We start from the raw sequence: 27,395 nt of genomic DNA on the forward strand, positions 1-27,395 counted from the left end.
TCACACTTTCTTGAAGTAAATAGTTTCGAAGAGTTTTATATCTTGCTCTTGACCCCCAGCAGACGGCTCGCCTCTCTCACTCCCGTCTCGTAGGCGCCGTGAACTGTCGAGAAGTGGGTCTCGTTTGTTGCTTCACCCGCGAAGAGAAGCTTAGGTCTGGAAGTTATAATAATAATATGTAGAGACATCTCACACAAGGCCGTTCGACCCCAAACTAGGCAGAGTCTGTTATATGGGTATCGGACAGCTGATATATGTCTAAATAAAAGATGCATATTTATATCCTAACTAATATTATAAATGCGAAAGTAACTGTGTCTGTCTGTCTGTCTGTCTGTTACTCTTTCACGCCAAAACTACTGAACGGATTTGAATGAAATTTGGTATACATACGATATAGACCCTGGGAAAGAACATAGGCTACTTTTTATCCCGGAATTCCCACGGGAAAACTTTTTAAGGCGAAGCGAAGCGCGCGGGAACAGCTATTACCTATATAGCATTTATAGATAGATTCTTTATTTGACACAAACAAGATAGAGTTACAGATATTATAATATAGGTTTCAGAGGGGCTGGTCATAGTACACCTATGTTCTACTTATGATCAAAAAATATACACAGGTGTTACAAAAAAATGTAATCCGGAACTTTTGGAATTAAGCAAAAAAATATTCTTCTCTCTCTGTTGGTCGTGCGAGTTTTTACCAACAAAATTTCTGTGGAGAACCAAATTAGGTAACTACCTACAATGTTTTTTTTCCGAATTAAAAAATGACCGCTTGAGTTGCCCCTTTTCGGCTTACCATACCCTTTTTGCAACACCCTGTATAACTATAGGTACCTGTTAGCGGAGTCCAGCACGGGCTCAGCGAGATAGGTCCGGGCGCGCGGGTGCTGGTGCCGCATCCTGTTGTCAAATGTGTAGCTCCCTCTGGTGTACGGATTGCTGTACCAGGTGGACCTGTTGATATAGTTGTTTACAGCGTAAGTACAAAATAATCTAAAATTAAACATGCTGCAAAAATTCTTGCGTCAAAGTAAATAAAAGTTAAACATCGTTTAAATTCAGCATTAAATACAAAACTTCATTGAAGAGCTGATCCCTGCCCACTGATAGCTGTAGTCTATTTTTTAACAAACGAGTAGGTACTGATATTGTTTTACTGCGTTGTTGTTGGTCCTAACAATGACCCATCTCGCTCTGTCAATATCGGAAATGTGCGAGAGACATGCTCGTTATAAATAGCCTTCAGAAATGATAATGTCATGGTTATTTACATAACAAGTACAAAAATAATTTACGTTAAATTAATTTCGATAAATACATGTTAAACATGGTTTAAAGTTATGTTGGGACTTATAAACAGCACTCTGATTGCAGGGTAAGCCAAGGATTACGTTTCATGGAAATATAATTTATTTCTGGTATGAGTGTAAAATATGCAAACACAAAAAATACGACCTAATATTGAACCCTCAAACTACATCAGTACCTGATCATCCCAGTAGGTTCAGTAACTTTATCTCCAATGAACCTTCTCAGCAGGTCCACGGCTTTCCTCTTCACCACGTCCTCGGGCAGTGTCTCCACCTGGCGGCGGAAATAGGAACTAAATATCGAAATGAAAGCGAAAAACTTTTTTTTTCATTGTTATACATAAGCTACATTACCATTACCAGACGACCAAATGGCGTAGTGGTTAGTGACCCTGACTACTGAACCGATGGTCCCGGGTTCGATTCCCGGCTGAGGCGGATATTTGTTTAAAGACAGATATTTGTACTCGGGTCTTGGGTGTTGATATTTATATTTAGTATCTATCTATCTATGTATTTGTGTAGATATATCAGCTGTCCGACACCCATAACACAGGTTCTGCCTAGCTTGGGGTCGGATGGCCGTGTGTGAGATGTCCCCACATATTTATTTATTATTTATTTATTTATTTACCTATCGATAGGCAGTTCACTTGAATTTGTATGCTATTAGTTTCTAACGTTACCGACAGGGGCGCTTATCAAGATGTCATAAAAATTACGCTATCGACTTAAGTCGACAATATTCGTGATTCACACACAGATCAAGAGACCCTTTTGGTTCGACTGCCGCTTGGTAGGCACGTTCCGCACCGATCTATGAATTCTGAATGAAAAGTTGCGTATGCGTTTTAATACGTCCAGCAGTGGACGATTACTGGCTGGGGTCGTTATTGAGGTCGCAACGTATTTATGGTGAACGACGATATAGTGACGTTTGTCTACGTCGACAACAAACCCGTGTAGCGACAGCTAATGATGATGTAAGCAATTGCTAAGCCATTTTCTCTCTCACCAGTTTAGCCACCTCCCCGCTGGTCCACAGCGTGAGCGCGTTGCCGGCGCCGCGCGGCGGGGACGCGCCGAATATGCGCGTCGTCCAGTAGTCCTCCGCCGGGACACGTACCTGGGACAACCACAGACATTCATGTACAGGGTGACAAGAACCTGGGACCATAGATATTCATGTACCTACAGGTTGTTTAATCATTCTAAGTTTGGCAAAAAAGGTAAAATATTTTATTGTATTTCTATCTTAACTCATGGCATGGAGTTCAAAATAAGGTGGAAATATTATAGCCTCTGTCAGTAAAAGGGTTAAAAAGGGTATAGAAGAGAATAAAAGAGGGTAACTCAGAAATATTTTAAAAGATGATGAACGTTTGAAAATTGTGCAAATATTTTTGCTGATTCATAGATAACTTTGTAACTATTAATCTACAAAAACAAATAGGTATTGTTAGAAATGACAAATCGGCTTCTATACTACTTTCGCAGCTCTTTGTATTTTGGTCCTTTTTAGTACTAACGGAGGTTACACTTTTGAAGTTGGTAAAATCAAACAAAACATCAATTCACCTTATCTTCAGTCCGCCAAATGAACCCGATGAAGCTCTCGCCCTCGCTCCACCACGGCGCCGCGAACGACAGGATGATCTGCGGACGAGTGTGAAACGTGATGACATGGAATAGGAGATGAAGGAACGTTGGTGGTGGAGGAGTGTGAAAAGTGTTGAGATGAAATGTGATTTTGAGGAACGTAATTGTTACTGTCAATTTGAATAAGAAAACAGTTGAAAGCTGGTTGAATCAGGCTGAAAATTTGGGTTTTAAAAGTTCGAGTAGTAGTGAATTATTGGGAAGTCTATCCCACTCTGCGTTCGCTCCGCCGCCGCGCGCTTCGCGCGTCGTCGTCGCTCACTTGAGTGTGATAGCCTTCCCAATAATTCATTATCACACGGCGACAATGGATCAGACTGGGACGGAATGGGAGAGACTTCCCAATGTGTTTTTAATTTAAAGAACATGGCACGCACGGCTTTGGTCTTAATACAGAGTGGGATACACTTCCCAACGTTTTGATTATGAGGTTTAGTAATTTTTAGATACCTGCATTACATGCACACTACATATTTAATACACAATCGCAATGGAATTTCAGTAGGTACACAACGCACACACACACACACAGTCTATTACATACATGACTCTAGTTGGTCAGTGTTGGCTGTGTGATGTTGAAGATTCCGGGTTAGAATCCCAGCCGGGGCAGATATTTGTTTATAACCAATAAGTGTTTGATCTCGGTGTTGGATGTTAAGTGTGAATTAAGTATGATGTTTGTATTGTATGCCTATGAATAAGTGTTCTTGACGACCCTACATTCATAAAAAATACAACGTCTTAAGAATACAAATAATTAAATTAAGTCGGATGGCACAGTGGTTAGTAATTCTAACTGTTGTGTCGAGGGTCCTGGGTTTGGTCTCCGGCCGGGGTAAATATTTGTTTTAATCATAGATAAGTATTTATTCTCAGGTTTTGGATGTGTCGAAAAATGACAATAGGCTTGCCCGCTCTTACATTGGGTTTCTAAACATCTCTGCCTACTCATAAGGGGGTACAGTAGTAGAAGGCGTGTGTGTGTGTGTTTATGTGCATGTATATGTGTAAGTGGGTACTCAAGAAATCTTGAATGCGTAAAACACAAAAAATATATACCTACTCAGAGCAGAGATTACAATCTTATGATTAAGTAAAGATGACTGACGAATCTATTAAGTACCTACGTCACCTTTTCAGTTAAAACCATTTAGGCTATATACCTACATAATAATACTCAAAAATAAGTACTTTAAAACATGACCCTCCTTCTGACATAGTCAGGAATACACAGACTAGGTTCATTAGCATAAATTATGTTCCCTCATAGACCTATACTTACACAACTAGTAACTTGAATATTAAATCGAATATAGAATATTATCTATCATATACTGTACATTAAATAATTTAATAAAATGTGTTCCCTTTTTTTATTACCTAAGTCTGGAAAGTAGTGGGGAACCCAAGACATCTATTTTGCTAGTCTACCACCGTAACCACTAGACCAACGAAGCATTCAATATTATAATTTAGTTCCCATCAACACACAATTATTGTCAGCAGTTTTAATGTTAATTGTGAAGCAGTGGCGGCGCGGCGGCATAAACTCTTATTACAAAAGTATGATATTTCATGGCGGCGGCGCCGACGACGGCGGCGGGGCGGCGGGGGAGGGGCTCACGTGTAAAATTTATGCATTGATATCAAGTTTACCCGTGTGACCTGAAAATCATGAACGTAAGGTAAGTATTTTTTATGACTAGCTGTTGCCCGCGTCTTTTAAAGTATGGAACCAAAAAACAAAAATAGGTTTAATTTCATTAAGTTCCCTTAAATGCAAATGAGAATTTTATTATTACTATAATGTGTACTAACTTTATGGTATAGTTTAATGATTGATAGTGTAGTCAAATGAATTAAATAGTAATAAAAATATTTACCTGCATAGTTACATGTAAAAAGCTTATTTCATTATTATTAATTTTATTACAAAACATTACATTGTCGAACCATAAGCCTTTATTCTACAGGGTGTTGCAAAATTGGTATACTAAGCCGAAACCTACATGTGCAGCCTGGTATATCTAAGCCCAAAACTGAAATCAGAATTTGGAAATTCGCGAAAAAAAATATTCATTCTCCATAGTAAAAAGTCACGTGACCAACATAGTTTTTATGGAAAATTATTTTTTTTTTTCGCGAATTTCCAAATTCTGAAATCAGTTTCAGGCTTAGATATACCATGCTGCACATGTAGGTTTCGGCTTAATATACCCTTTTTGCAACACCCTGTAGAGGGCTAGGTGGATGCACCGGTTTACCTCAACTCGATCTATAAGTTTGTAATAAAACAATCAGATCAAAATAATATAATTAAACACTTATGTCTTGTACCTACCAATGTACCCCCATACGGCCCATGCGGGGTAGGAGGCCGGGGTGCATACGGTGAGCCTATTACCATTTTTCGGAAACATCCAAGACCCGATACAGCGAATCGAACCTGGGACCTTTGGCGCTTTAGTCAGTGAACTAACCGCTGCACCATTGTAACAAAACAACTATAATAATAAAACCAGATGGGTGTTTAATTAGCGGGTTAGGGAACGTGTTGATCTAAACTAAGGGTTGTATCGAGAGGGGTTGATTGGTAAATTAATACCTATAAAATAGGTTCTTACTTCATTTAAGTATCAATCTATTCTGGAATGAGTATTATTTATGTACTATCTAATATATTTTTTATAACTATACAGCAATGTTACATAAGCTCACGCGTTTCATTACTCTAGAGGGGTAGGCAACTAAGAAGATTTAACTGTTTGTCAATTTATGAGATTCAATCATCTTTCGTGGTTAGGACCGGAGGGTTACTTTTTTCATCAAAACCATACTTTGTACGTGCTTAAAATTTAGATGCGAACGTATGATACCTACAGCAGCCATGAGTGGTCCATTAAGCATTCCAAATAGAGTAAATTCTATACTGGTTTGACTAAATTACCAAATTATGAAATGAGGTGACACGTGTATAATTTTATTATTCCCCCACCACTAGGTAAGAATAAACGCTAGCAGAACCTAAAGCAATAAAGTTCAATATAGTGTGATTTTCTTTTTTGCACACGCATCAGTTTGCATTGTTATAAAACAGTAATTTACGCCATCATAGCGTTCATTTCTGCCTGCGCGCTTCAATCAAGCATCCATCCTGTTGCACCGTGTGTCGCTACCATACCCCGCCCCGCACCGCGCCGCGCCCCCCGCAGACACCCGTGCCGTACCACTGCCACCGCCGCCGCCGCCACCGCCACCGCCGCCGCCACCGCCGCCGCCGCCGCCGCCCACCGCCCGCTGCCTCCGCGCCTAGCCAGCCTATAGTGCCGCCTGCATCAACTCAAGCAAACAAGCTCTATCTTTGTAAAATGTTAGTAAGTATTTTTGGAACGTTTTTATTTTTTTTGAATGTTTAACTACATCCCCATTTAAATTATAATGGATTCTGTTGTATTTATCTTGTAATTTAATGTCCTGTCATAATTTAATTACTTCATCATCAAGTCGTGGGAACCTACTTTAATACTTTTATTATTCACTTTTCAGGTCTGATTCTGAGTGCGAATCATTTGTTGCGCAAGACGCCGCCGCCGCCGCAGCGAAGAAGAAGCCAGCAGCGAGCAAGAGGAAGTCGAGCGCAAGTGCATCGAGTACCTCAAGCAGTACCAACAAGTAAGATCACTATATTATCATTTATTTACTAGAGTAGGTTATAATTTTTTTATGAGAATTAAAATAATAATTAATAAGTATATCAACACGCTAATTTTACCTCAATCAATCAGTAATATTGATTTGCATTGATTCTAAGTTTAGCTAATTTCATACAGTTATGTTTTAAATCATTTAAACAGTAAAAAAAATTAATGATACGATAATAATAGGAGTTAATTCACATATTTTTATGACAACAATCACTTTTTCTATAGTTAAATAACATACCTACAGACGAATTGAGAACCTCCTCCTTTTTGAAATCGGTTAAACACTATTTTAAATAAGAACTCAGTGCTGTGCTATCACAGCTTTTGCTAACACATTACTACTATATACTTATATATTTTTATTAAGAACTTGGACTGGCTAGGTCTTTGACTAAATGATAACAATTACGAAGACTTAAAATTCATAAATTAAATATATAAAATAAAGCTCAAATCTCGACCGGGGTAGATATTTGTTTGATAAGAATATTTGGTGCTCATGTCTTTGATAGTAAATATTTGTATTGTATGGTATTGATATATCCAACCCGCCTGCTAGGTGTGGAGATTATGCTCATAACCCTCCTGCAGTTATTTTTGTGTGTAATGAAATTGAGGACTGTTGAGATTCATTAGATATTTATTTATATATTGTTTACATAAGTACGACATCATAAAATTTAATTAAACTAAACAATCAAAAATACCTACTTCAAAAATGACTGTGATGTTTAATTTGTGTATTTAGCGAGCAAAGTAAATACCTATATATACTTATATATTATTTTTTTCAGGTCCCAGAAAAAAAAGAAAACTGTGGATGTGTTCGGACTCTGCAACGAGGACGAATACAACGAATGCGTGTTGCAGTCGAAGACTCTACCATCATTCGTTGTGAATCGCGTGGCCAACGGTAACCAGCGGCGGGTTGGCAGCACATCCGGCGAATTCTATGCGGAGCTGAAAGTCTACGCGCGCCACGACGCTGAGGAAGCTCCCAAGGACACCCGCTGGACAAAGGCCTTGCTCCGACTAAACTGCTACCTTGAAGAGGGCTCACCGCAGTGGAAGCTGTTGCATCGCTTCGTGAAAGAGGCCGGTACACTCTTCGAGGACTGTGTACCGTCATTTTATAACCCCGACTTGGTTAAAATTAAACAGGCCGACTGAGGCAATTTTACTATATATTTCCATATTTTTATTTTTCCTATTGGGTACTTATATGTGGTATTAAATATTATTTTGGTATTGGTATAATTACAGGTAAACGTGGTATTGGATATTATTTTGGTATTGGTATAGGTATAGGTACAGGTAAATAAAGCTACAGCTAATTTTTTAATTAGTGTATGTTACTTTGTAAATTCTGAGTTAGTATTGGTATAGGTATAGGTACAGGTAAATAAAGCTACAGCTAATTTTTTAATTAGTCTGTGTATGTTACTTTGTAAATTCTGAGTTAGTTAGGTACTAGGTAACTTCAATATTTTTGTCAGTCAATCTATCCCTAAGCTTGAAGTCTTCTTCAGTCTATAGAATTCCACTGCTGGACGTAGGACTTTTCGCATCCAATCTATTACCAGACACCTTTTGCAAGTAGTCATCCTTCGTCCTACACTACGTTTGTCTAGTCGCGGTCTCCACTCCCGAACACGTTTGCAGCTTTGAAGTTTTTTTTACAAATTTTATAGACACATATTTAGCGTGAAGGAAAATATCGTGAGGAGACCTGTGTGCATAATTAGATACCTCAAGACCACTTTAAATCAGACTCGGTGAGAGAAGGCTTTTGTCGTGCTTGGTGGCTTGGTGGTTTATAGTACCTATAAATTGCAATAATATATACCCATATAAGTACCTAATTTCTAGTTAGTTAATCAACAGATCGCAAAATGCCATTTTGCACTGTATGTACAGTAACTATTGACAAGAGGAAGTGGATTGGTCATTTGCGGAGTAATTCCCATAAGAAAAATAACATTGTTATTGCCGTGGAGGATGGAGTGCAAAAAATTTTGTCCGCATTCCGAGATAGAATAGCTACTTATAGAATTGTTGTGCCAGAAGGCAAAGAGCTTTACTCAACGTCTTTATTTTTCATCAATATAAGGAATAAAATAAAATCACTTTTAGATCAATCACTACAAAAACATACTAGTATCAAAGTAAACTTTGAACTTTTTTCAACATTCTTGATGATGAGCAATGATAATCAGGAGATAAAATCCTTTTCAACCAAAAATATTTCTCTCCATTTTAATTATGATTTTAATAAAATTTTCTCTGAAATAGAATCCGAACTGATGAAAAAAATGGAAGAGTTTCAGGAAAGGGACTCGGGCTGGACCTTTTTGAATAACTCACATTTTGAGATTAACATCAATAAATATCAACCACTCAGCGGGTCCAAGTACACAGCTTTACCTCGATTTATAAAGAACAAGAAAGCGTGTTTAAATATTCAAAACAATGATGAATATTGCTTCCTGTGGTGTGTTACAGCAGCCTTACACCCAACAAAGATCCACCCCGAACGGGTGTCTTCCTACCCTAATTTTCAGGATTTATTCAACACTGAAAACATGAATTTTCCTGTAAGTTTCGCAGATATCACCATATTTGAAAAAAATAATCCAAATATTACTGTCAACGTATATGGTTTGAGCGATGGTAAGTTTATTGAAGGACCATTATACAGATCACAATCAATGAACAAAAAAGCTAGGCATATTAATATATTGCTCGTTGAAAACGAGGATAAATCACATTACTGTTTGATTAAAAATCTACCCCGCCTTGTGAGAAGTCAAATCACTAAGCATCATGGAAATTTATTCTTTTGTGATACATGTTTGTCATTTTTCAAATTACAAGAAGACTTAACCAATCATGTTTGTGGAGAGACAGCCTATTTTTTACCCGAAAAAGGTTCTTTTCTCCAATTTAAAAATTATGACAAGAAACAAGATGTACCCTATGTAATCTATGCTGACTTTGAGACAATGTTACAACCAGTGCATGGTTGCGAACCCAACCCTAATATTGCTAATACAACTGACCTGCACCATCATATACCGATTGCTTTTGGATATAATATAATTTGTTCAGTTGATGAAACCCAAAATCGCTACGTTTCTTACAGAGGTAGGGACTGTGTTTCAAAGTTTATTCAATCGCTACAAACTGATTGTAAAAAAATTCATGATTCGTTAAATACCAACAAACCAATGATTTTCACGGAGTCAGACGATCTGAATTTCCAAAAAGCAAAGCGCTGTCATATTTGTAACCATTTTCTATGGAATGATAAAGTTAGAGATCACTGTCACATCTCCTCACGCTACCGCGGCGCGGCTCATGCTCATTGTAATTTGCAATATAAATCACCTAATTTCATACCAATATTTTTTCATAACTTATCAGGATATGATTGTCATCTTTTCATCAAGGAACTTGGTGAACTTCCTGGAATGATAAAATTAATTCCAAAAACAAAGGAAAATTATATTTCCTTCACAAAATTTTTACCCATCGGTGATGGAGATCACATTCAGTTGCGATTTACCGATTCATTCAAGTTTTTGGGAACCAGCTTAGAGAAATTAGCTAAAACATTAAAAAAAGAAGACTTTCATTGCCTACGCAAGCATTTTCCAGAAGATAATCACTTTAGTCTTTTGACGCGTAAGGGAGTCTACCCTTATAATTACATGAGTAATTGGGAGACTTATTTAGAAGACAGTCTACCTTCCCAGTCCAAGTTTTTCAATACTATGACGAATGAACACATTTCAACTGAAGATTATCAACATGCCCAGTCAGTTTGGAGTCAGTTCGAAATTCATAACTTAGGTGAATATACTGATTTGTATCTCAAAAGTGATGTATTAATTTTAACGGACATTTTTGAAAGTTTTCGTAAGACATGCAAACGCCATTACCAGCTAGACCCAGCATTTTATATCACTGCCCCAAGTTTGTCATTTGATGCTATGTTGTTAAAGACAGGCGTTAAACTAGAACTTTTAAATGATTTATCCATGATCCGTATGATTCAAAGTGGAATTAGAGGAGGAGTAGTTATGTGCTCCCATCGTCATGCGAAAGCAAACAACAAATCTATGACTGATTATGATCCCTCAAAAGAAGATTCATACATAGTCTATTTAGATTGCAATAATTTATATGGTTATAGTATGTGTCAACATCTCCCTGAGTCTAATTTTAGATTCCTCAAGCAATATGAAATTGACCAACTTGATATTTTATCAGTAGAGGACGAGGCGGATCATGGTTATATACTTGAAGTAGATTTGGTGTATCCGCGGAACTTACATAGTGAACACGATGATTTACCATTTTGTCCTGAAAAATGCACCCCACCCGGAGGAAGAAATAAAAAGTTAATTCCAAATCTGTATGATAAATACAATTACGTTATTCACTATAGGCATTTAAAAACATGCTTACAGCATGGCTTAATTTTGCAAAAAATTCATCGCGTGATTACGTTTAAACAAAGATCTTATCTTAAAACATATATCGACCTTAACACAAAACTTCGTCAAGAAGCTAAATCAGTGTTTGAACAGGATTTCTTTAAACTTTTAAATAATTCAGTGTTCGGAAAAACATTAGAAAACATCGAATCCAGGGTTAAAGTTCACTTGGTGAAGCAATGGAGTGATACGACCAACAAAACCAAAAAGTCATTGAGTGTTGATAAACTAATTGCAAGCCCAAATTTCCACAGTATCTCTGTTTTTAGTGAGAACTTAGTAGCTGTTCAGATGAAACCTAAACGAATCGTTATGGATAAACCGATATATATTGGATTCTCAGTTCTTGAGCTATCTAAAGCGCACATGTACCACTTTCATTACGATATTGTAAAACCATATTATCAAGATAGTGTTAAAATGTGCTACACGGACACTGATAGTTTTATTTATTCCATAAAATCAGATGATTTTTACCACGATTTGAAAACTCATTTCCTAAAATATTTTGACACGAGTAATTACAGCATTCAGAACGAATACGACCTACCTTGCATTAACAAAAAAGTACCAGGTCTGTTTAAGGATGAAATGGGTGGGAGGATAATAACAGAGTTCGTGGGTCTAAGATCCAAACTGTACTGTGTAAAAACTCAAGATATGGTTATAAAAAAGGCTAAAGGTGTCAAAGCATGTATAGTTCGAGATCTGACTGATTCAGACTATAAATCCGTCCTTCATAAAAATAATGTCATCCGCAAGAAAAATATTTTGTTTAGATCGATCCGCCATGAATTAATTACGAAAAGCATTAATAAAGTAGCTCTATCTCACAACGATGACAAAAGATTGATACGTAGCGATAAAATTAGTACAATAGCCTGGGGTAGTACACATATTTTGTGATCTGTTGATTACTTTGATATTAAATATAAATACATAGTTTTAATATAGTATAGTTAAGTACCCTAAATGTTAATTAAGATTATGTGAGTGTAACTAGATATAAGAATGTAATCAATTAAAATGTTTTTTAATAATAAAATCAAAGCAGAATATTTATTTGGTTTTTTTTTTTTTTTTTTTAGACCTATTCTAAATTCATAAAAATGCTATACATAGGTAGGTATATTATTCACTATCAAATAGTTTGATGGAAAACAACCAAACACGTGTAGCTCACTAATGTAGCTCACACGCCCCGTGTCTGCGTCAGCAAAAACAAGTCTATACTTGTCTATACTGCCGGCACTCTTTGTAATAAAATCGAAGGTATTCTACTGGAAAACTGCAACGCAAACATTTTTGTAAGTGTGAAAAAGATAGTATGTTATAAAACATGGTGTTTTCAAATTGTCGATGTTGCATATTCATTATGTTTTCACAACACGTGGCTACTGCGTAAAGTGCAACGCAAACGTTTGTGTAAGTGTGAAAAAGATAGCATGTTATAAAACATGATGTTTTCAAATTATCGATGTTGCATATTGATTATGTTTCTTTCATTCTACCACCAGCGTGCGCACGAGCACCTCACTGTTAAGACTCGGACCATTCTCAAACAAAACTCTACAAAATGTCACAATCGGTAAGTTATTTATTTCTTCTCGCATATTTGAATGTAAAGTGCTCGAGAGTTATGGTGGACAATTATTTAATATTTTTCTTTCTTTCCAGATCCTGAATGAATCTAGTCCATACGGGTTAGGTACGCCGCATTCATTCGACCAGCTGCAGTGCGGACAAGTCTGGTTCGACAGCGATGTTGAAGAGGTGCGGCCACCAAGCCCAGAGAGAACCATCACTAAAAAGAAAAGTGTTGCGACCAGACAGTCCAGAAAACGGCGGGCGGAGGATGACTCCACAACCTCTTACGTGATGAGCAAATCACCGCGACCAGGACATCGGCTCGTGAGAATTGAGGTTGTGGATCTGAACAGCAGCACTAGTGACAGTGAGTGTGTGGTGCTAAAAGCACAGTACGTTGTGACGCATCCGGTAGATGAAATAATAGACATGACGGAAAACCTCGTGAAAAAAATAACAAAGACTATGTGTAGCTCTTAAGTAATTTTAGGTTTAGTTTAGTATGTAAACTATATTTTTGTATAGATGTAGGTATATTAAAATGAATAAAAAACTTTTATAAAAATCTGGATTTTATTTTCTTTAAACATAATATTAATAATTATTATAATACCATTTCCTTAAACAAATAACTGTTTTTAAAGCACAATATTTTTGATGGTTAAAACAACAAATTTTGTCATTACCTTGATAACTATCAAATAATGATTTTAAGTTAGGGCACCCCCTTTCTCCGATATCTAGAACTTTACAATCAGGTGACAACTCTCTTAACCACTTACATTTCTCATAACCTTTAACAAATACATTTGCTTTGTCTAAAACTGGTTTTATTAACCTGCTAAATTCATTATAATCTATGTACCCTTGTCGCCAGTAAATTCCCCTATTTCTCTCCAACCATTTTACTTGTTTCTTTTCATCATTAGTTAATTTTGAAAATGGATAAGGAGGCTTTACTAAATAGACCTGAGTATATTCTTTTGTAGCATATGCTAATTCTTTGATAATAAATCTATTTTTATAGTCACGAAATCCTTGCAAATCCAATAATAATAAATCAGTACTCATATTAGTTTTTTTACAATATTAGACAGTGGTTTATACTCGATTATACAATCATTTAAAATAAGACAATAAGCTGTTGTTTGATCGGGTATTTCTACATCACTCTCTATCTCAACACGTACATCCACCGGTCCGGTTTTTAATGTTTCGTTTTGACGACAACAGTCAACCACGAACAAGGGTGCCTTTTCTTTAAACTGTTTTAAACTTAACAACGGCCCTAACTGATGTCCAAAATATGACTGTTGAAATTTCACGTACTGCTCGTATATTAATAGATATCGGTCTTCTCCAAATTTTATATCAAGATTTTCATATGGAAAATAGGTAGAATTTAAGAACACTTTAACATCGCGTAAATGACAATGATCGAATTGGGACATATCCGACTTAGCATTGCTTTTTCGATTTGTTTGTAAGCCTATAATAACGAACCGCGGTTTTTCCATTTGAGATGTAGTTTTTATTGACCACGTATGTTTGGTACTTCTTGGTAATAGAGGATATTCATAAAGATCCCAATTTCTAAATGCTATATTAATAGCTTTGTCTTTCTCTAAATATCTCAATAAGTGAATCCTCTCGCGATCTGATACTTTTATATGTGGCATTCTCCACACTAATTTATTTATGGTTATATCGTCTAATACTTCATTAGTACTTAATTTTATTGCGTTAAGGTTCGTGTTACTACGCAGAAGTACCAACTCATGCTTACAATTCATAATAATTTTTTTGTAATCCTCAGCGAAGCCAAAAATTTTATTTAATGGTATAGACACGGAAAAAGATCCTGAAGTAATTTTAGAGCCCTCAATTTCCCACCCCCACAACCGTGACATTTTAGATTCATTTTCATTCATTGACAACAAAGATTTTATAGTAGTTGTTATTCCTGCGTTTTTTATTCTGTCTATCTCAACACCGTTGAGTTCATATCGAATATCTTGAAAAAGAAACAGTATAGCATTGTTAATAAGTTCAACACTGCTTACTTTCTCTCTTTTATCACCAACAGGACGAGACACTGTGATAGACCCTTCTATGTATAGTGTACTCGCTGTCGGCAAAACGTACAGGTCTTGTTGATTAATAGGAATGCGAATCTCATCATTAAGGTTAAAACTGTTTATGTATGGTTTATACGAATGAACTTCATAGCTTTCAATACTGTTGTCATGGGTGATCGGATCTGTTATATTTAAAATATTCATTTTAAGAGTTTGATGGATTTCAGAAATTGTTTGTTTTCCTTTGTAAGCTTTTTCCTTTTTATAGGTGGTGGCTGATGGTCTGCGCGTAATGTACTGCGTATGTTATATAGCGGTTCAAACCTTTTATTGATGAAATCGATCATTTTTTTCTTAAATGCAAATAGAGTTGTAATTCTTCTTGTCGTAAATTAATCAAGTTGTTTTTTGCGTCTAAAATTCTTATGTTAATTTCACTAACAGTGTCTTGATTTACCGGAAAATATATTAAATTTTTTGGAATTTCTATTATTCGGTATCCTGGCGGTACACTAGGAGCAAATTCGTATATAATGTGACTGGGTTTTCCGTTAATATACGATCCGCTCACAATGTCACATTCGATGCGAACGATGGTTGTAGAAAGAATGCTTACTGGAAAGACGGAGTCATGTAATATATTGGCTTTAAGTATTTCATTTCTAAAACCCAATGTCCTCGCAATTGAACCAGCTTTTTCAAAATGAATGTCTTTCGAACAAAATATATTTGTACTTAAAGTATTATTGTTGCACATTAACTTAAATGTGCAATCAGTTAAATGTGATTTTAAGAAATCGTAAATATCTAGCAGTTCGTAAGATCCTTCAGGGATTTCTACCATTTCATTATCACCATAATAAAATTTATTGTTGTTTTTACCTACGTTAGGTATCGAATTGAATGTTGAAAAAAATACTAGTCCGCATTCATATTCACCACCAAGTTGCAAAGCCGGCGAATAATTTGTAGACAAAGCGGATTTACAACCAGTAATTGATAGTGTGAACGACATTGTGATAATGAGAAATAATATAATCAATCGCTTGTTATAAACGGTTTCCAGATTTTTTTCAGAAATTTAATGCATAAGTGACCACAATTATAAAGATTACTTCCTTGACAATTTTGATAATTGTAGAATACATTATTTTTTTTTGTTAAATAAGTTAATATTTCTTTAGGCGGTTTTAAACCATAACTATCAAAATAGTTCGTATAATTATTAACTTTGACTATAATAACGAACCGCGGTTTTTCCATTTGAGATGTAGTTTTTATTGACCACGTATGTTTGGTACTTCTTGGTAATAGAGGATATTCATAAAGATCCCAATTTCTAAATGCTATATTAATAGCTTTGTCTTTCTCTAAATATCTCAATAAGTGAATCCTCTCGCGATCTGATACTTTTATATGTGGCATTCTCCACACTAATTTATTTATGGTTATATCGTCTAATACTTCATTAGTACTTAATTTTATTGCGTTAAGGTTCGTGTTACTACGCAGAAGTACCAACTCATGCTTACAATTCATAATAATTTTTTTGTAATCCTCAGCGAAGCCAAAAATTTTATTTAATGGTATAGACACGGAAAAAGATCCTGAAGTAATTTTAGAGCCCTCAATTTCCCACCCCCACAACCGTGACATTTTAGATTCATTTTCATTCATTGACAACAAAGATTTTATAGTAGTTGTTATTCCTGCGTTTTTTATTCTGTCTATCTCAACACCGTTGAGTTCATATCGAATATCTTGAAAAAGAAACAGTATAGCATTGTTAATAAGTTCAACACTGCTTACTTTCTCTCTTTTATCACCAACAGGACGAGACACTGTGATAGACCCTTCTATGTATAGTGTACTCGCTGTCGGCAAAACGTACAGGTCTTGTTGATTAATAGGAATGCGAGGCTACCCAGTGAGTTCCATCATTGACTGAAAGATCTAAATTTACAATAGCACACTCAATTTTCTTAGGCTTACTTGGCAGAGTATCTCTCATATAAACTCCACGGAAATAAGGTATATCGCGAGTGTGACTTAATATATCAATATTACTTAGAGCACGTCTGGGTAGCCGCGAAACTAGTTTTTTGACGATTTTACACATAGTCCTTTACCCTTTTTGTAGGGTTTTATGTATAAACCTTTCCCCAATGCGATTGATTCCATCGTCTTATTGTGACGTTCAGATTCCGCCAGATTTTTTTGCGCTGACTTATAATCATTTACAGCTTTAGCTATGCCGCCTACACCACCGGCTAATGATCCCAATGCCGATAGTCCCGCAAAAATTGGAATTAAAGGAAGTATCCCTCCTGTTTTAGGAATGGGAATAATTCTAGGTAATTTCACACGGTTATTTTTGTGAAATATTTTTTTTGCAGCCAAATATGCTAACTCTATGGCATGTTTGTTATTTTTTGGTTTTATTTTCCTAAGCACTGATTTTAATTTGTTAACAGATGATTTAAATGATTGAACCCCAGCGCCAGTTCTAAGTTTAGCTTTCATAATTTTGTTTACCAACCAAGATGCGACTTTTTCTCCTGTACTAACGTCTTTTGATTTCAATCTTTGTTTTGCCATATTTTTTAACTCCAAATCTGCTTTATGTCGATCTTGTAAATTAGAATAGTTTGCGTAAGCTATATCGTGTTGCATGCATGCGTTGTCCAAACGATTAATGCCTTTATCGCCTCTTCTTAAACGTTCTTGTAAGCGTGTACCTGGACCACAGTATTGATAGCCTGGTAAGTGTAACTCTACTGGCAAATTATTTATCAATGAGTTAAGGAGTCCTTTCCCTTTCATTACTGGGTGACTAATGAAAATAAATGGAACAAAACAGTATAATATATGTACTTCAATCTTTAATAACATTGCTTTTATCGATCCAACTGTTTTCTTTTGAGCTTAGACCAAGCCATTTAACACAAACCTTATTTCCAGACGTTTTAATTACCTTTTCAACTAAATAAATATTAGGATACTTAGTTTTTTGAAGTTCGTATTCATAAAAACAACCTTTTATCGGAATTCCATGTTGATCTCGTACGTAATATGTAGTAGGTTGAGATTTTATTACTTTCATAACCGTAAACAATTCGGTGGACCAGTTCGGTGTATAGCCTTTTTGAAACTCTCCTTTATACTTGCTTATACGGACAACGTCACCTATATGATACTTATTTTTTTTTAATGATATAGCCTTATGACGATTTTTTATATTCTTAGCTACGATTGATTCATTCAACTTATTTATCTCAGATGGTTTATACTTTGTAGTGGTATGAATAGTATGATTATAATTATATACTATATCATTTATTGGACTTCCTATCCATTTATATTTTCCAACAAAACTGAAATGTTTAAACATCTTGCCTTTTAAAGTTCTTATAACTCTTTCCACTATTGATGCTTTTTTTGAAGAGTATGTGGAATAATGATTAATTCCTCTCTTTTGCATAAGCTGTCGAAATATGTCATTGTAAAACTCCAAACCCATATCAGTTTGCAAATTTGCAGGAGTTCGTCCTTCCTTTAAAACTCTATCAAAAGCTAAAACCACCTCACGCTTTGTTTTACTCTTCAATGCTACTACCCATGTATACTTAGAAAAGGCGTCAATAACAACCAATATGAATTTAAAACCATTGTTGTATTTTTTTACATCAATCAAATCTGCTTGCCATAAATCATCTATTCCTTTTAGGATAACTGACCGACGTGGGAAATTTCGTCTGGCAGCTTTATGAATTTCATTAACCACACCTTTTTTACTCATGTTGGATGGTGAGATGATCTCTCAAATCTACAATATGATCTTTGATCATATTACTCACGTCTACTTTAGAGCACTTGCGATGCAACTGTTCCTGAAGAAGACTTAATTCAGCTTTTATACTTGTGAGTTCTGCAAGAAAGTCTTCTTTTTTGCAATAAAGGTTGTAGCTTTGGTCGAGGTACTCTTTACTAACAGCTTCATCACCCTCAATTGGCAATTTCAATCCTTTTAATCTTCTTTGTTTTAAATCGTAATCACCTACTTCGTTTTGACTAAGTATTTTAGTTAATGGTGTAAATTCTAACGAGTCTAGAACACGCATTCTTTTATGAACGTGGTGACCAAACTTATCGATGTTCATCATGTAACTGAGGTGGAGGTTATAGTTATAATAAAACTTAAATTAATTTGCACAAGTATTTATTTACTTAATGTCTACACATGTTCTTAATTCTTTCATAACTGATAATATTTCATCATCTAATCCAGTGTTACCAGCATCTCTGGAAGCTATTAACAATTTTAATGTTTTCACTAAGTCATTTGGATCATTCCAAAAAATGTAATCTACACTTTTACCAACTTCTTTAAATAATGGCAATCCCTTCCCTTTCGCGGTGCTGCTGTTAGATTTGTCTGAAGGTGAACTTAACAATGGTTTTATAATTTCTAAATACTTAAAACCCCTATTGCTGTTAATTGGTTGATTTAAATCATATTTTCTTTTATGTGCATTCGTGAGCAATAACATGGACTTGTAAATTTGTTTGTCATCTTCAGTGACTACTCCTAAATCAGGTTTTCTTTGATAGAGTAATTCAGATAGCCCTCTTGTTCTATTAAATGAATGTCCAGCTACTATAAATTCATTATCGGTTATAGTAACGCGCTCTGTTCCGATCATTGGTTTTCCATTTTCTATCCTGATTCCGTATGGAATATCTTTAAACACTTCTGATGACAAAGACCATGATGATATTTCCTTAGGAGTCGGAGTCGAAACACCATCGCAAGTTTCAAAAAATAAATCACTCGTGTTATTCTTTGAGTTTTGTTCAAACTCTGAATCACTTACAGATTGTTCAAAATTTATATCACTTAATGAATTTTGCAGTGTATCGCCTGATACTTTAGTGGGTACCGATAATTTTCTTTTCCTTGAAAGAGTAATATCTGGTATGGTATTGTCTTCTTCCTCACTATCTTGATAACCACCATCATATTCTCTAGCACTAGAGTTTTTTCTGGCTAGCTGCTTTAATGGGTCAGTTACTGGTTTGAAAATAGATTGCAGTGCTATTTCAGAATCTAATTTGTTGTTTTTCATTTGTTGAACTTTCTTTTTAACAGCCTCAGCAGATTTGATTATTTGCTGTTTTATATTTTTTTCATCGTTCATTTTCGCAAACAGTACAACTTTCTAGTCGAAAAGCAAATGAAAAAGTGCTGAGTATATTGTTGAGAAGCTTTATATATTCATTTCAACCATCGACGTTTATAAATGTATCAAATTTCATTCTATAGCAACCTTTGTTTTTCTGACAGTCTTTATTTATGACTAAGTAGCTAAATTCATTTTTCCAAACTCTGGAACACATTTCACGAAACTTTGACCAGGTCATATCAGTGTTAACATGTTCATCATATACATGTCGGAGGTTTACGTCATCTTGCTTAAATAAAATTAAAAGATTGGCATTGTCACGAATTAATTGTTTTGGGACTTTGGTGTAGGTTTGGTTTAAATAAAAACAGTCTATATTTTTATGTCTTCCCATAGCAAAATAATCTCGAATATTATTTTGATTTTCGCATGCTACATCATCAAAAATTATGATGGAATTTTGAGCGGCGTTAATAGGACTTAAAACTTCCTCATTGTCGTGATATTTAAAATAGGAAAGACCGGATACTAGATTCAATACCTTTTCTAGAAATATGTATTTTGGTTGGAAAATTGTTTTTGAGTACAGGTATACGTTACTAAAGTATAATCCATCTGGATGTAAAAGTAAGCCTATCACTAAGTTTGTTTTTCCACAGTTAGATGGTCCGCAAATAATGCAACGGATAGTATTGGGTAAAAGTATCCCATGTCGGTGAGTTACTTTGTTTGAATCAACATTAATTTTACTGAGCTCTAGTGAATTTGGTTGTTTAATGAATTTCATGTTTATTAAATGACAATGTGTTACCACTTACATCGTCATTGAAGAAGTGCGACAAAAAATTAAAAACTCAACTTTTTATGTTATCTACAAAAATCTGGAATGAATTATTGGGAAGGCTATCACACTCAAGTGAGCGACGACGACGCGCGAAGCGCGCGGCGGCGGAGCGAACGCAGAGTGGGATAGACTTCCCAATAATTCACTACTTCGAGTTATATTTATTTATTTATTTACACACACACACACACATTGTAACATAACAGGAACACAAAACCCAAATCGTTACAATAATAATTTAACATATAGCACTCACTGTCATATATATGAAATTTATTTGTTTACCCATTTTCATCATTATCATGCTTGTGACAATTTTTTATGAACACCAAAACTATCTCTATTTTTCACTTAAGCCTACAGATAAAAGCCCACCCTCTATTACCTTGTCCATGACTCCGATGGAGAGTGTCTCTATGGCTTCCACCTTGTGTTCTGGGAGCGGCGGGTCAAATAACTTCATGTGTCTGTGAAAAACAAGGTTTAACGGGTGTTTCTTCTTCGATCGTGTGAATGCACTAAGCTAACTTCCTCCAGTATTTTGCTACTCTTATTGCGAGATCATTGGGTGTTTAGAACGGTATTTGGTAGCTCTATACATCATCATCATTAGCGTATAGCAGTCCACTGCTCGACGTAGGCCTCTCTCAAAAAACGCCACTAGATGCGATCTATAGCTTTGGTGGTAATATAAGTATCATCAGTGGCCACAGCATCTTAACAGATGATAGTTACAGCATATCCAGAGCAGAGGCACTAGGTGGCGGATGGCACACCACATCTTCTCCTGTGGCTGTAAAGTCCAATCGCGGCACCACACTTTCTCCCACAGAGATCGCAGGTGAATTGCGAAATCGCACAAGGTACTTCCTTTGTACGAAGTCTTTTCCGCTTTATATTGTTTAGCCAGACTTCGTCGTGTTTTTTAACTCCCTGCTTTAATACGCTCCGCCATTTCGATCTGTCATGCGCCACAGTCTCCCATGTGTCAGGATCGATTCCAAAGGAAGTCATGTCGCGCTTGCAGCAGTCTAAGTCTACTAAGTCTTGCAGTAGTCTGGTAATATAAGTATAAATATCCCAAAAGTATAAAGATGTGGTAATAAAGATACGAATCTTATACTTATATGTAAATCATTAAAGTAAAACCGTCTGCAAAATTGGTGTCTTGTCTAGATTAGCTATATAGGATAGAAGGTATGTAGATGGTAGGTAAAAAAAGTAATTTAGTGTCGCAGTTGTCAACTTGAGTGAGTTTAACTGCACTAGCGCTATTTAATATTTGCATCTCTCACCTCTCCTTTAGAACTCCGACTGACACCGTGACTAGCACGGTCTTGGCTCTGTACTGATGACCGTCCGCACACGACACCTGAAAATACAAATTAATAATAAGTATGTTTTATAAAGTCTATTCACATTCATACTGGAAAACTTTTAAAGGGAAAATGAAAATAAAATAATACATTTTTGTACTCCTTTTTACTAGTTTTCTGTGCGGGTTGGCTGGTAGAAAATACTTTTAGCATTAAGCCCACCTCTTATAAAGGCCGACGCACGAGTAAAAGAGACTGATTGGTCTTGATGTGTTTAATCCATAATTAAAAGTGAACCCAGTACAAAATCTAACATAATCTTATAAATAACAATTGGTGCTTACTAGGCACAAGTTGCGTGCGTCACGTTGCAGTTAAAGTGGAGATGTTGCAGTAATAAATGGAAGTAGTGTTTAATAAATTATGCTACTTCATCTCCCCCTTAAAGACCCTTCACACCTTTTCTACATGTATTTCTTATACTTGTACAACAATGAGTTATATAGCTGTGTGTGCGGACCGGCCGCGAACACCAGTTGTTATAAGTGCTCAATTATAAATATAATTTATCTTGCCGGGTACCTAACCTACTATTCTGTTATTGTTATTGTTTTGTAATTGTCTCAAGATCCGAACTCCGCAATCTCAGATAAACCCTGCGGGTTTTTGTGATTGTTGCATGACTGTAATAGATTAAGCTTATGGAAATAAAAAACTTACAAAAAAAAAAATAAAAAAAAAATAAATGTGGAACTATGAATAAATTACAAACACAACGAAAGTAGCTGATATAATATACGAATACCCAACGCTAAGAGTTGGGCAGCCAAAGTCGTAGTCGTAGGCTTTGCTATAGACGTGCACCAACACAATACCATTATACAGGATGTTGCAATAAGTAAAAATTTCTTTCATTCTTTCTTACCAGTACAGGCTCTGCAGGGTTTTTACTCCACTTGATCTGTGTGACGGGCTTGTTGAACTGCATGTCGGCGCCGGGGATGCCGGGGCCGTTGTTGTGTTTATTCTGAGAAAGTAAAAGGTAAATAAAGTCGGTGCAAGCTATAAGAGGGGGTTGAGTGTAAAATGTGATGGAATGAAATTTTATTTTGAGGTACCTTTATACTACTTACTACAAATACATTTGTCGTATAAGCACGTAGAAAATAGGCACATCTAATTTAATGCTTGATTAATTTTTGGGAGGGATTATTGCTACTGAGGTCAGGTCAGGAGAGTCAGTCTTTAAATCGACGAACGATCGAACAATAACTGTCACGCATTCGGCACGAGATAGAGCTGCGGTTCGCGCAGCGCTCCGATACTTCGGGAAAGCAAATCCCATATGACAATTTTCGTTCATTTGCTCTCTCTCTTCGATTTAGAGAGTGACCGCCAGGTTTCTGCGCAGGCCACCGTTAACTTCTTGGCTAAAAGAACTTACCAAAACAATATCAAACAGCGTCTTAAACCCTTGTCTCTGCCACGACATGTGCTGTTCCCCGTCCAGGTCTTCATACGTGGACGAGGTGGTCACGTCGTTCCAGTCGTTGGAAGACTCGTAGTTGTTCATTAGGAGATTTGCGAATTCATAGAACTCTGTTATGAAGTCTGTGTCTTTTAGGAGGCCGGGGTGGTTGGCTTGGATGTATTTGTTGCATCTGTAATAGAGGGGGGGTGGTTAGAAGGCTGGATGGTGTAGTGGTTAGTGACTGTTAATGTTGTGCTGAAGGTCCCAGATTCGATCCCCGGCAAGGGCAGATATTTGTTTAAATACAAATATTTGGTTTTGGGACTCATTCAATATAAAGGGTGTTAAAAAAGGTTTTGCAACATTCTGTATAGTTACTTCGTCTTAGAGTGTATAACGCAAGCACTGAACCAAGCAGACCTATATAAACGCCAGCTGTTCTGTTCTCGGCTTATTTCAACCAGAGGTAGAGATTTAAAACTAACTTAGAATGCCTATCAATAAAAAACAAAGTGCAAGTCAGACTCGCCCGTCAAGGCTTCCATAGTAAGAATTTCAAAGAGTTGCAACATAAATTTGACAGAATGTAATATATGCTGTTGTAAATTTGATCAGTATAACTGTTAATGACGTCGATTCTGAAGACACAAATTCTAATTTTAGTACTGTCAGAACAATTTTTTTGGGATTAAAATTCTGCTGCATAATTGAACCTTGTCAAACTCACTAACTGCATATTTAAAACAATGACGTTTTATTTAGTTGGTAGTTTGACAAGTGTACAGTTACTTATACAGCTGACTGTACAACGCAAGCACTCAACATAGCAGGAGTCTAATAAGCGCCACGACGCTCTCTCCTCAGCTGCCACTACATGGGTTAGTTACCGACGAAGATTTGTTACATACATAGCGATTCCCTATAAATACGGCGACGCCGATAGACATTCCGTGTAGCGGTCGCAGCTTTCTTAATATAACTGTGATAGAAATGTATACCTACTTCCGAATACTAACTAATATTTCAAAGAGTTGCAACATAATTTTGACAGAATGTAATAAATGCTGTTGTAAATTCACTCAACACACAAACTCACTCCCTCACGACATAGTCCCCCAGTCCCGCCTGCTCCGCGTTGGGGCTCCACAGTCCGCCCGCGCAGTAGTCCATGAGCGAGTTGACTAGAGCATCGTCGCAGGGCTATGGCCGCGTTACTACGTCTTATTGTGTCGGGGATAAACTAATAAGGTCACTAAATAACGCATCCACAGTCCACAGGCCTCTTAAGAAGCGCTACGACGGCGACGCTCTATCCTAGTTAGGCTAGTTATCAACGTAGATAAATATACATAGCAATTCGCTATAAATACAGCCCTGTGATTCGTGGAACGCGCATTGAACAATTTTAACGACGTCTATATGTATACCGATTCGTCATAAATACGGCGCTGTGATTGGTGGAACGCACATTAAAATAGTAGGATAAAGAATAGACGTCGATAAAGATTCCGTGTTGCGACCGCAGCTTTCTAAATCTAACTAGACGGACCTACTAATATTTCAATGATTTGCAACATAAATTTGCCAGAACGCAGTATATGCTGTTGTAAATTCAATCAACACACAAACTCACTCCCTCACAACGTAGTCCCCCAGTCCCTCCGCCGCCTCCGCGTTGGGGTTCCACAGTCCGCCCACGCAGTAGTCGACCAGCGAGTTGACTAGAGCGTCGTCGCCGCGGGTTCCGTCGCTGCGGTAGACCCTGTAGAGATGGGCGGTTATTAGTAATCATGATGGAATTATTTGATGGTAGACGTCATTCAAATGAATCAAAACCCTATCTTTTCGAAGTATTGCGTCGTCGTCTCGTTTCCTCTCATTCGAAGGAAAGTACCTAGTGGTTTGTAAATTACTTATTCCCACAGCCTATACCTTTGTCAGAATAGCAAAAGCCGCAATTTTGTATGGCTAATTGAAACATCATTCCAAATTCATTGTGATATCGTTCGATTATGCATATTAGTAGTGAGCGGTTTGTAAATTCGATTATCATTATTAGTGGCATGGTACCAAACCATTCTATCTAAGGCGGCAGTGAAGATGCTTCCGAAGCTTGGGGCCGCGGGTTCGAATCCCCCCCAGGGCAAATATTCGTGTGATGAACACAAAATGCTCATCACACAGATGTTTGCCCTGGGCGGGATTCGAACCCACGGGCCCAAGCTTCGGAAGTAGCTTCACTATAGTCGTCGAAATATAATAGGCTCGTTTGGAAAATCTCAGCCCCAAAATGTATGGGATGACAGCTGGTGTCAAACCTAAATCATAAAAAATCTAAACAATAAGTAACTTTTGGTGCTTTAAAAGTTCTTTTTTCTTTCGGCCGTTAAATAATAAGCCAGATTATGTGTCTTTTTATGTATTTCATCAAGTAAATCGCAAATTTGTGTAGCTGTCCAAACGGGCCTATTATATTTCGAAGACTATACCGCCTAGGCTACGGTGCCATCAAATATCGGCCATCTTTACCTGAATGTGAGGTCTTGCGGTGCGACCGGCTGGTCGACGGAGAGGACGATGTCGTAGATTCTGTTGTTCACTGTTCCGTGGATCCTGTTGGCAAGTGGTTGTTGAGTTTAGGCTTGAATTGAAAGAAAAAGATAATTTATTTATTTAAGAAACTTCACAAACATAAGTACCTAAATATATTTTTTTAATTAAAAAGTATTTTTTTAATGAGCGTGAGTGTTGCTTTCCAGCGCTGAAAAAGGTCTTAAGAAGACGGTTTCCTAAACACTTGAGCTGGAATGTTACATTTTAGGTAGTAACTAGATTCATAAAAAAATAGACATTAAATATGATAGGTGCACTAGATTGCCTAGAAGTTTATAGGACAGAAATGTCCTTTACATACCTAATTATGTATTGCTATATCAATATTCACATGCAGCTAACAAAACAACCCTAATATAGTAGGTACAGTAGATTAAAGTTTAATCATACAATACATGTAATAGAAGTGGAAGTATTTACATAAATTATATACACAATTAATTTACCTTATCAGTTGTATTATGCACACATGACTTGGTACAATGATAATGAATATAGATATTGCTATGAAGTTGCTTATGTAAATCAATTGATAAGAAACTAATCTTATTATTATTGAAGTTGTATACTATGAAGGAAGTCAAGACACTATCAAGCAAATCTAACATGATTAAGATCTTCCAAAGATTACATTTAACTCAGCCATAGCCATGTGCAAGAAAAAACAGGTCAATAGTACTGTTTGTATAACCTAAATGTGAAAAATTATGATTTGTGCCTTTAGCCACCCACGTCCAACACCTTTTAAAGGTAATTGTTCACTGTTTGGCATTGTAGCACCCATGCATCTGCATTCAATATTCATACAAGTGCATTCACTTCATCAGCATTGCCAATGCCTTTTCTCCATACATTTATGACAATGCCTTGGAAGCAATACGTACAATAAGTGGATGCGTTAATGGTATAGATCCTCCACTCACCACTCAGCGCCAAGTTCCACCACCCCATCTCCAAACTCAACTGTCTTCACTCTTCCCCCGACGCGGTCTGTAGCCTCCAGCCCCAGAACCGACAGGCCCCCACGGGCCAGCTGCGCCAGCGCTGTCGTACCGGAGATGCCGAGACCGATCACTATCACATCATAGGTGTGCAGTGTTGCCATGTTAGTTGGCTGTA

The 27,395-nt window shown here is 36.6% G+C and overlaps 3 protein-coding genes across 4 annotated transcripts; 2 read left to right on the top strand and 1 right to left on the bottom strand.

The window, feature by feature from the left end:
- LOC105380693 (possible lysine-specific histone demethylase 1) lies at positions 1-27,395 on the bottom strand. Its single transcript, XM_048624272.1, has 13 exons — positions 27,200-27,395; positions 26,193-26,276; positions 25,305-25,425; positions 24,760-24,863; positions 23,637-23,853; positions 23,118-23,219; positions 22,172-22,248; positions 21,262-21,343; positions 2,898-2,975; positions 2,335-2,445; positions 1,496-1,593; positions 844-963; positions 1-156 (listed from the first exon to the last, which is right to left on the bottom strand). The coding sequence occupies exons 1-13, from the start codon at positions 27,379-27,381 to the stop codon at positions 36-38; spliced, it is 1,497 nt and encodes a 498-aa protein (XP_048480229.1). The 5' UTR covers positions 27,382-27,395; the 3' UTR covers positions 1-35.
- On the top strand, positions 3,177-7,870 carry LOC125489188. The gene is made up of 4 exons (XM_048624181.1): positions 3,177-4,666; positions 6,097-6,351; positions 6,528-6,653; positions 7,480-7,870. The coding sequence occupies exons 1-4, from the start codon at positions 4,656-4,658 to the stop codon at positions 7,853-7,855; spliced, it is 768 nt and encodes a 255-aa protein (XP_048480138.1). The 5' UTR covers positions 3,177-4,655; the 3' UTR covers positions 7,856-7,870.
- Positions 12,275-13,319, top strand: LOC105390813. 2 transcript variants are annotated; one of them, XR_007266799.1, is made up of 3 exons: positions 12,275-12,609; positions 12,702-12,772; positions 12,862-13,319. XR_007266799.1 is itself a non-coding variant. In XM_048624183.1 (2 exons), exons 1-2 carry the CDS (start codon positions 12,761-12,763, stop codon positions 13,249-13,251), a joined length of 402 nt encoding a protein of 133 aa, XP_048480140.1. In that variant the 5' UTR covers positions 12,288-12,760; the 3' UTR covers positions 13,252-13,319. The 2 variants fall into 2 exon arrangements, 1 of the variants encoding a protein (XP_048480140.1); XM_048624183.1 differs by having other exon boundaries at positions 12,288-12,772.

Source organism: Plutella xylostella, chromosome 11, assembly GCF_932276165.1.
Source record: "Plutella xylostella chromosome 11, ilPluXylo3.1, whole genome shotgun sequence".
NCBI classification, from domain to species: Eukaryota; Metazoa; Arthropoda; class Insecta; order Lepidoptera; family Plutellidae; genus Plutella; species Plutella xylostella.

What these genes read in the sequence shown, in the direction of transcription:
- LOC125489188 (XM_048624181.1), top strand. An exon ending in AAGCTCTATCTTTGTAAAAT is followed by an intron (nt 6,352 to 6,527) that starts GTTAGTAAGTAT and finishes TTCACTTTTCAG; the next exon opens with GTCTGATTCTGAGTGCGAAT. An exon ending in ACCTCAAGCAGTACCAACAA is followed by an intron (nt 6,654 to 7,479) that starts GTAAGATCACTA and finishes TATTTTTTTCAG; the next exon opens with GTCCCAGAAAAAAAAGAAAA.
- LOC105380693 (XM_048624272.1), bottom strand. Translation starts at nt 27,381, where the DNA reads ATGGCAACACTGCACACCTATGATGTGATAGTGATCGGTCTCGGCATC. An exon ending in CGCTGTTTGATATTGTTTTG is followed by an intron (nt 23,220 to 23,636) that starts GTAAGTTCTTTT and finishes TTACTTTCTCAG; the next exon opens with AATAAACACAACAACGGCCC. An exon ending in GAACCTACTGGGATGATCAG is followed by an intron (nt 964 to 1,495) that starts GTACTGATGTAG and finishes CTATATCAACAG; the next exon opens with GTCCACCTGGTACAGCAATC.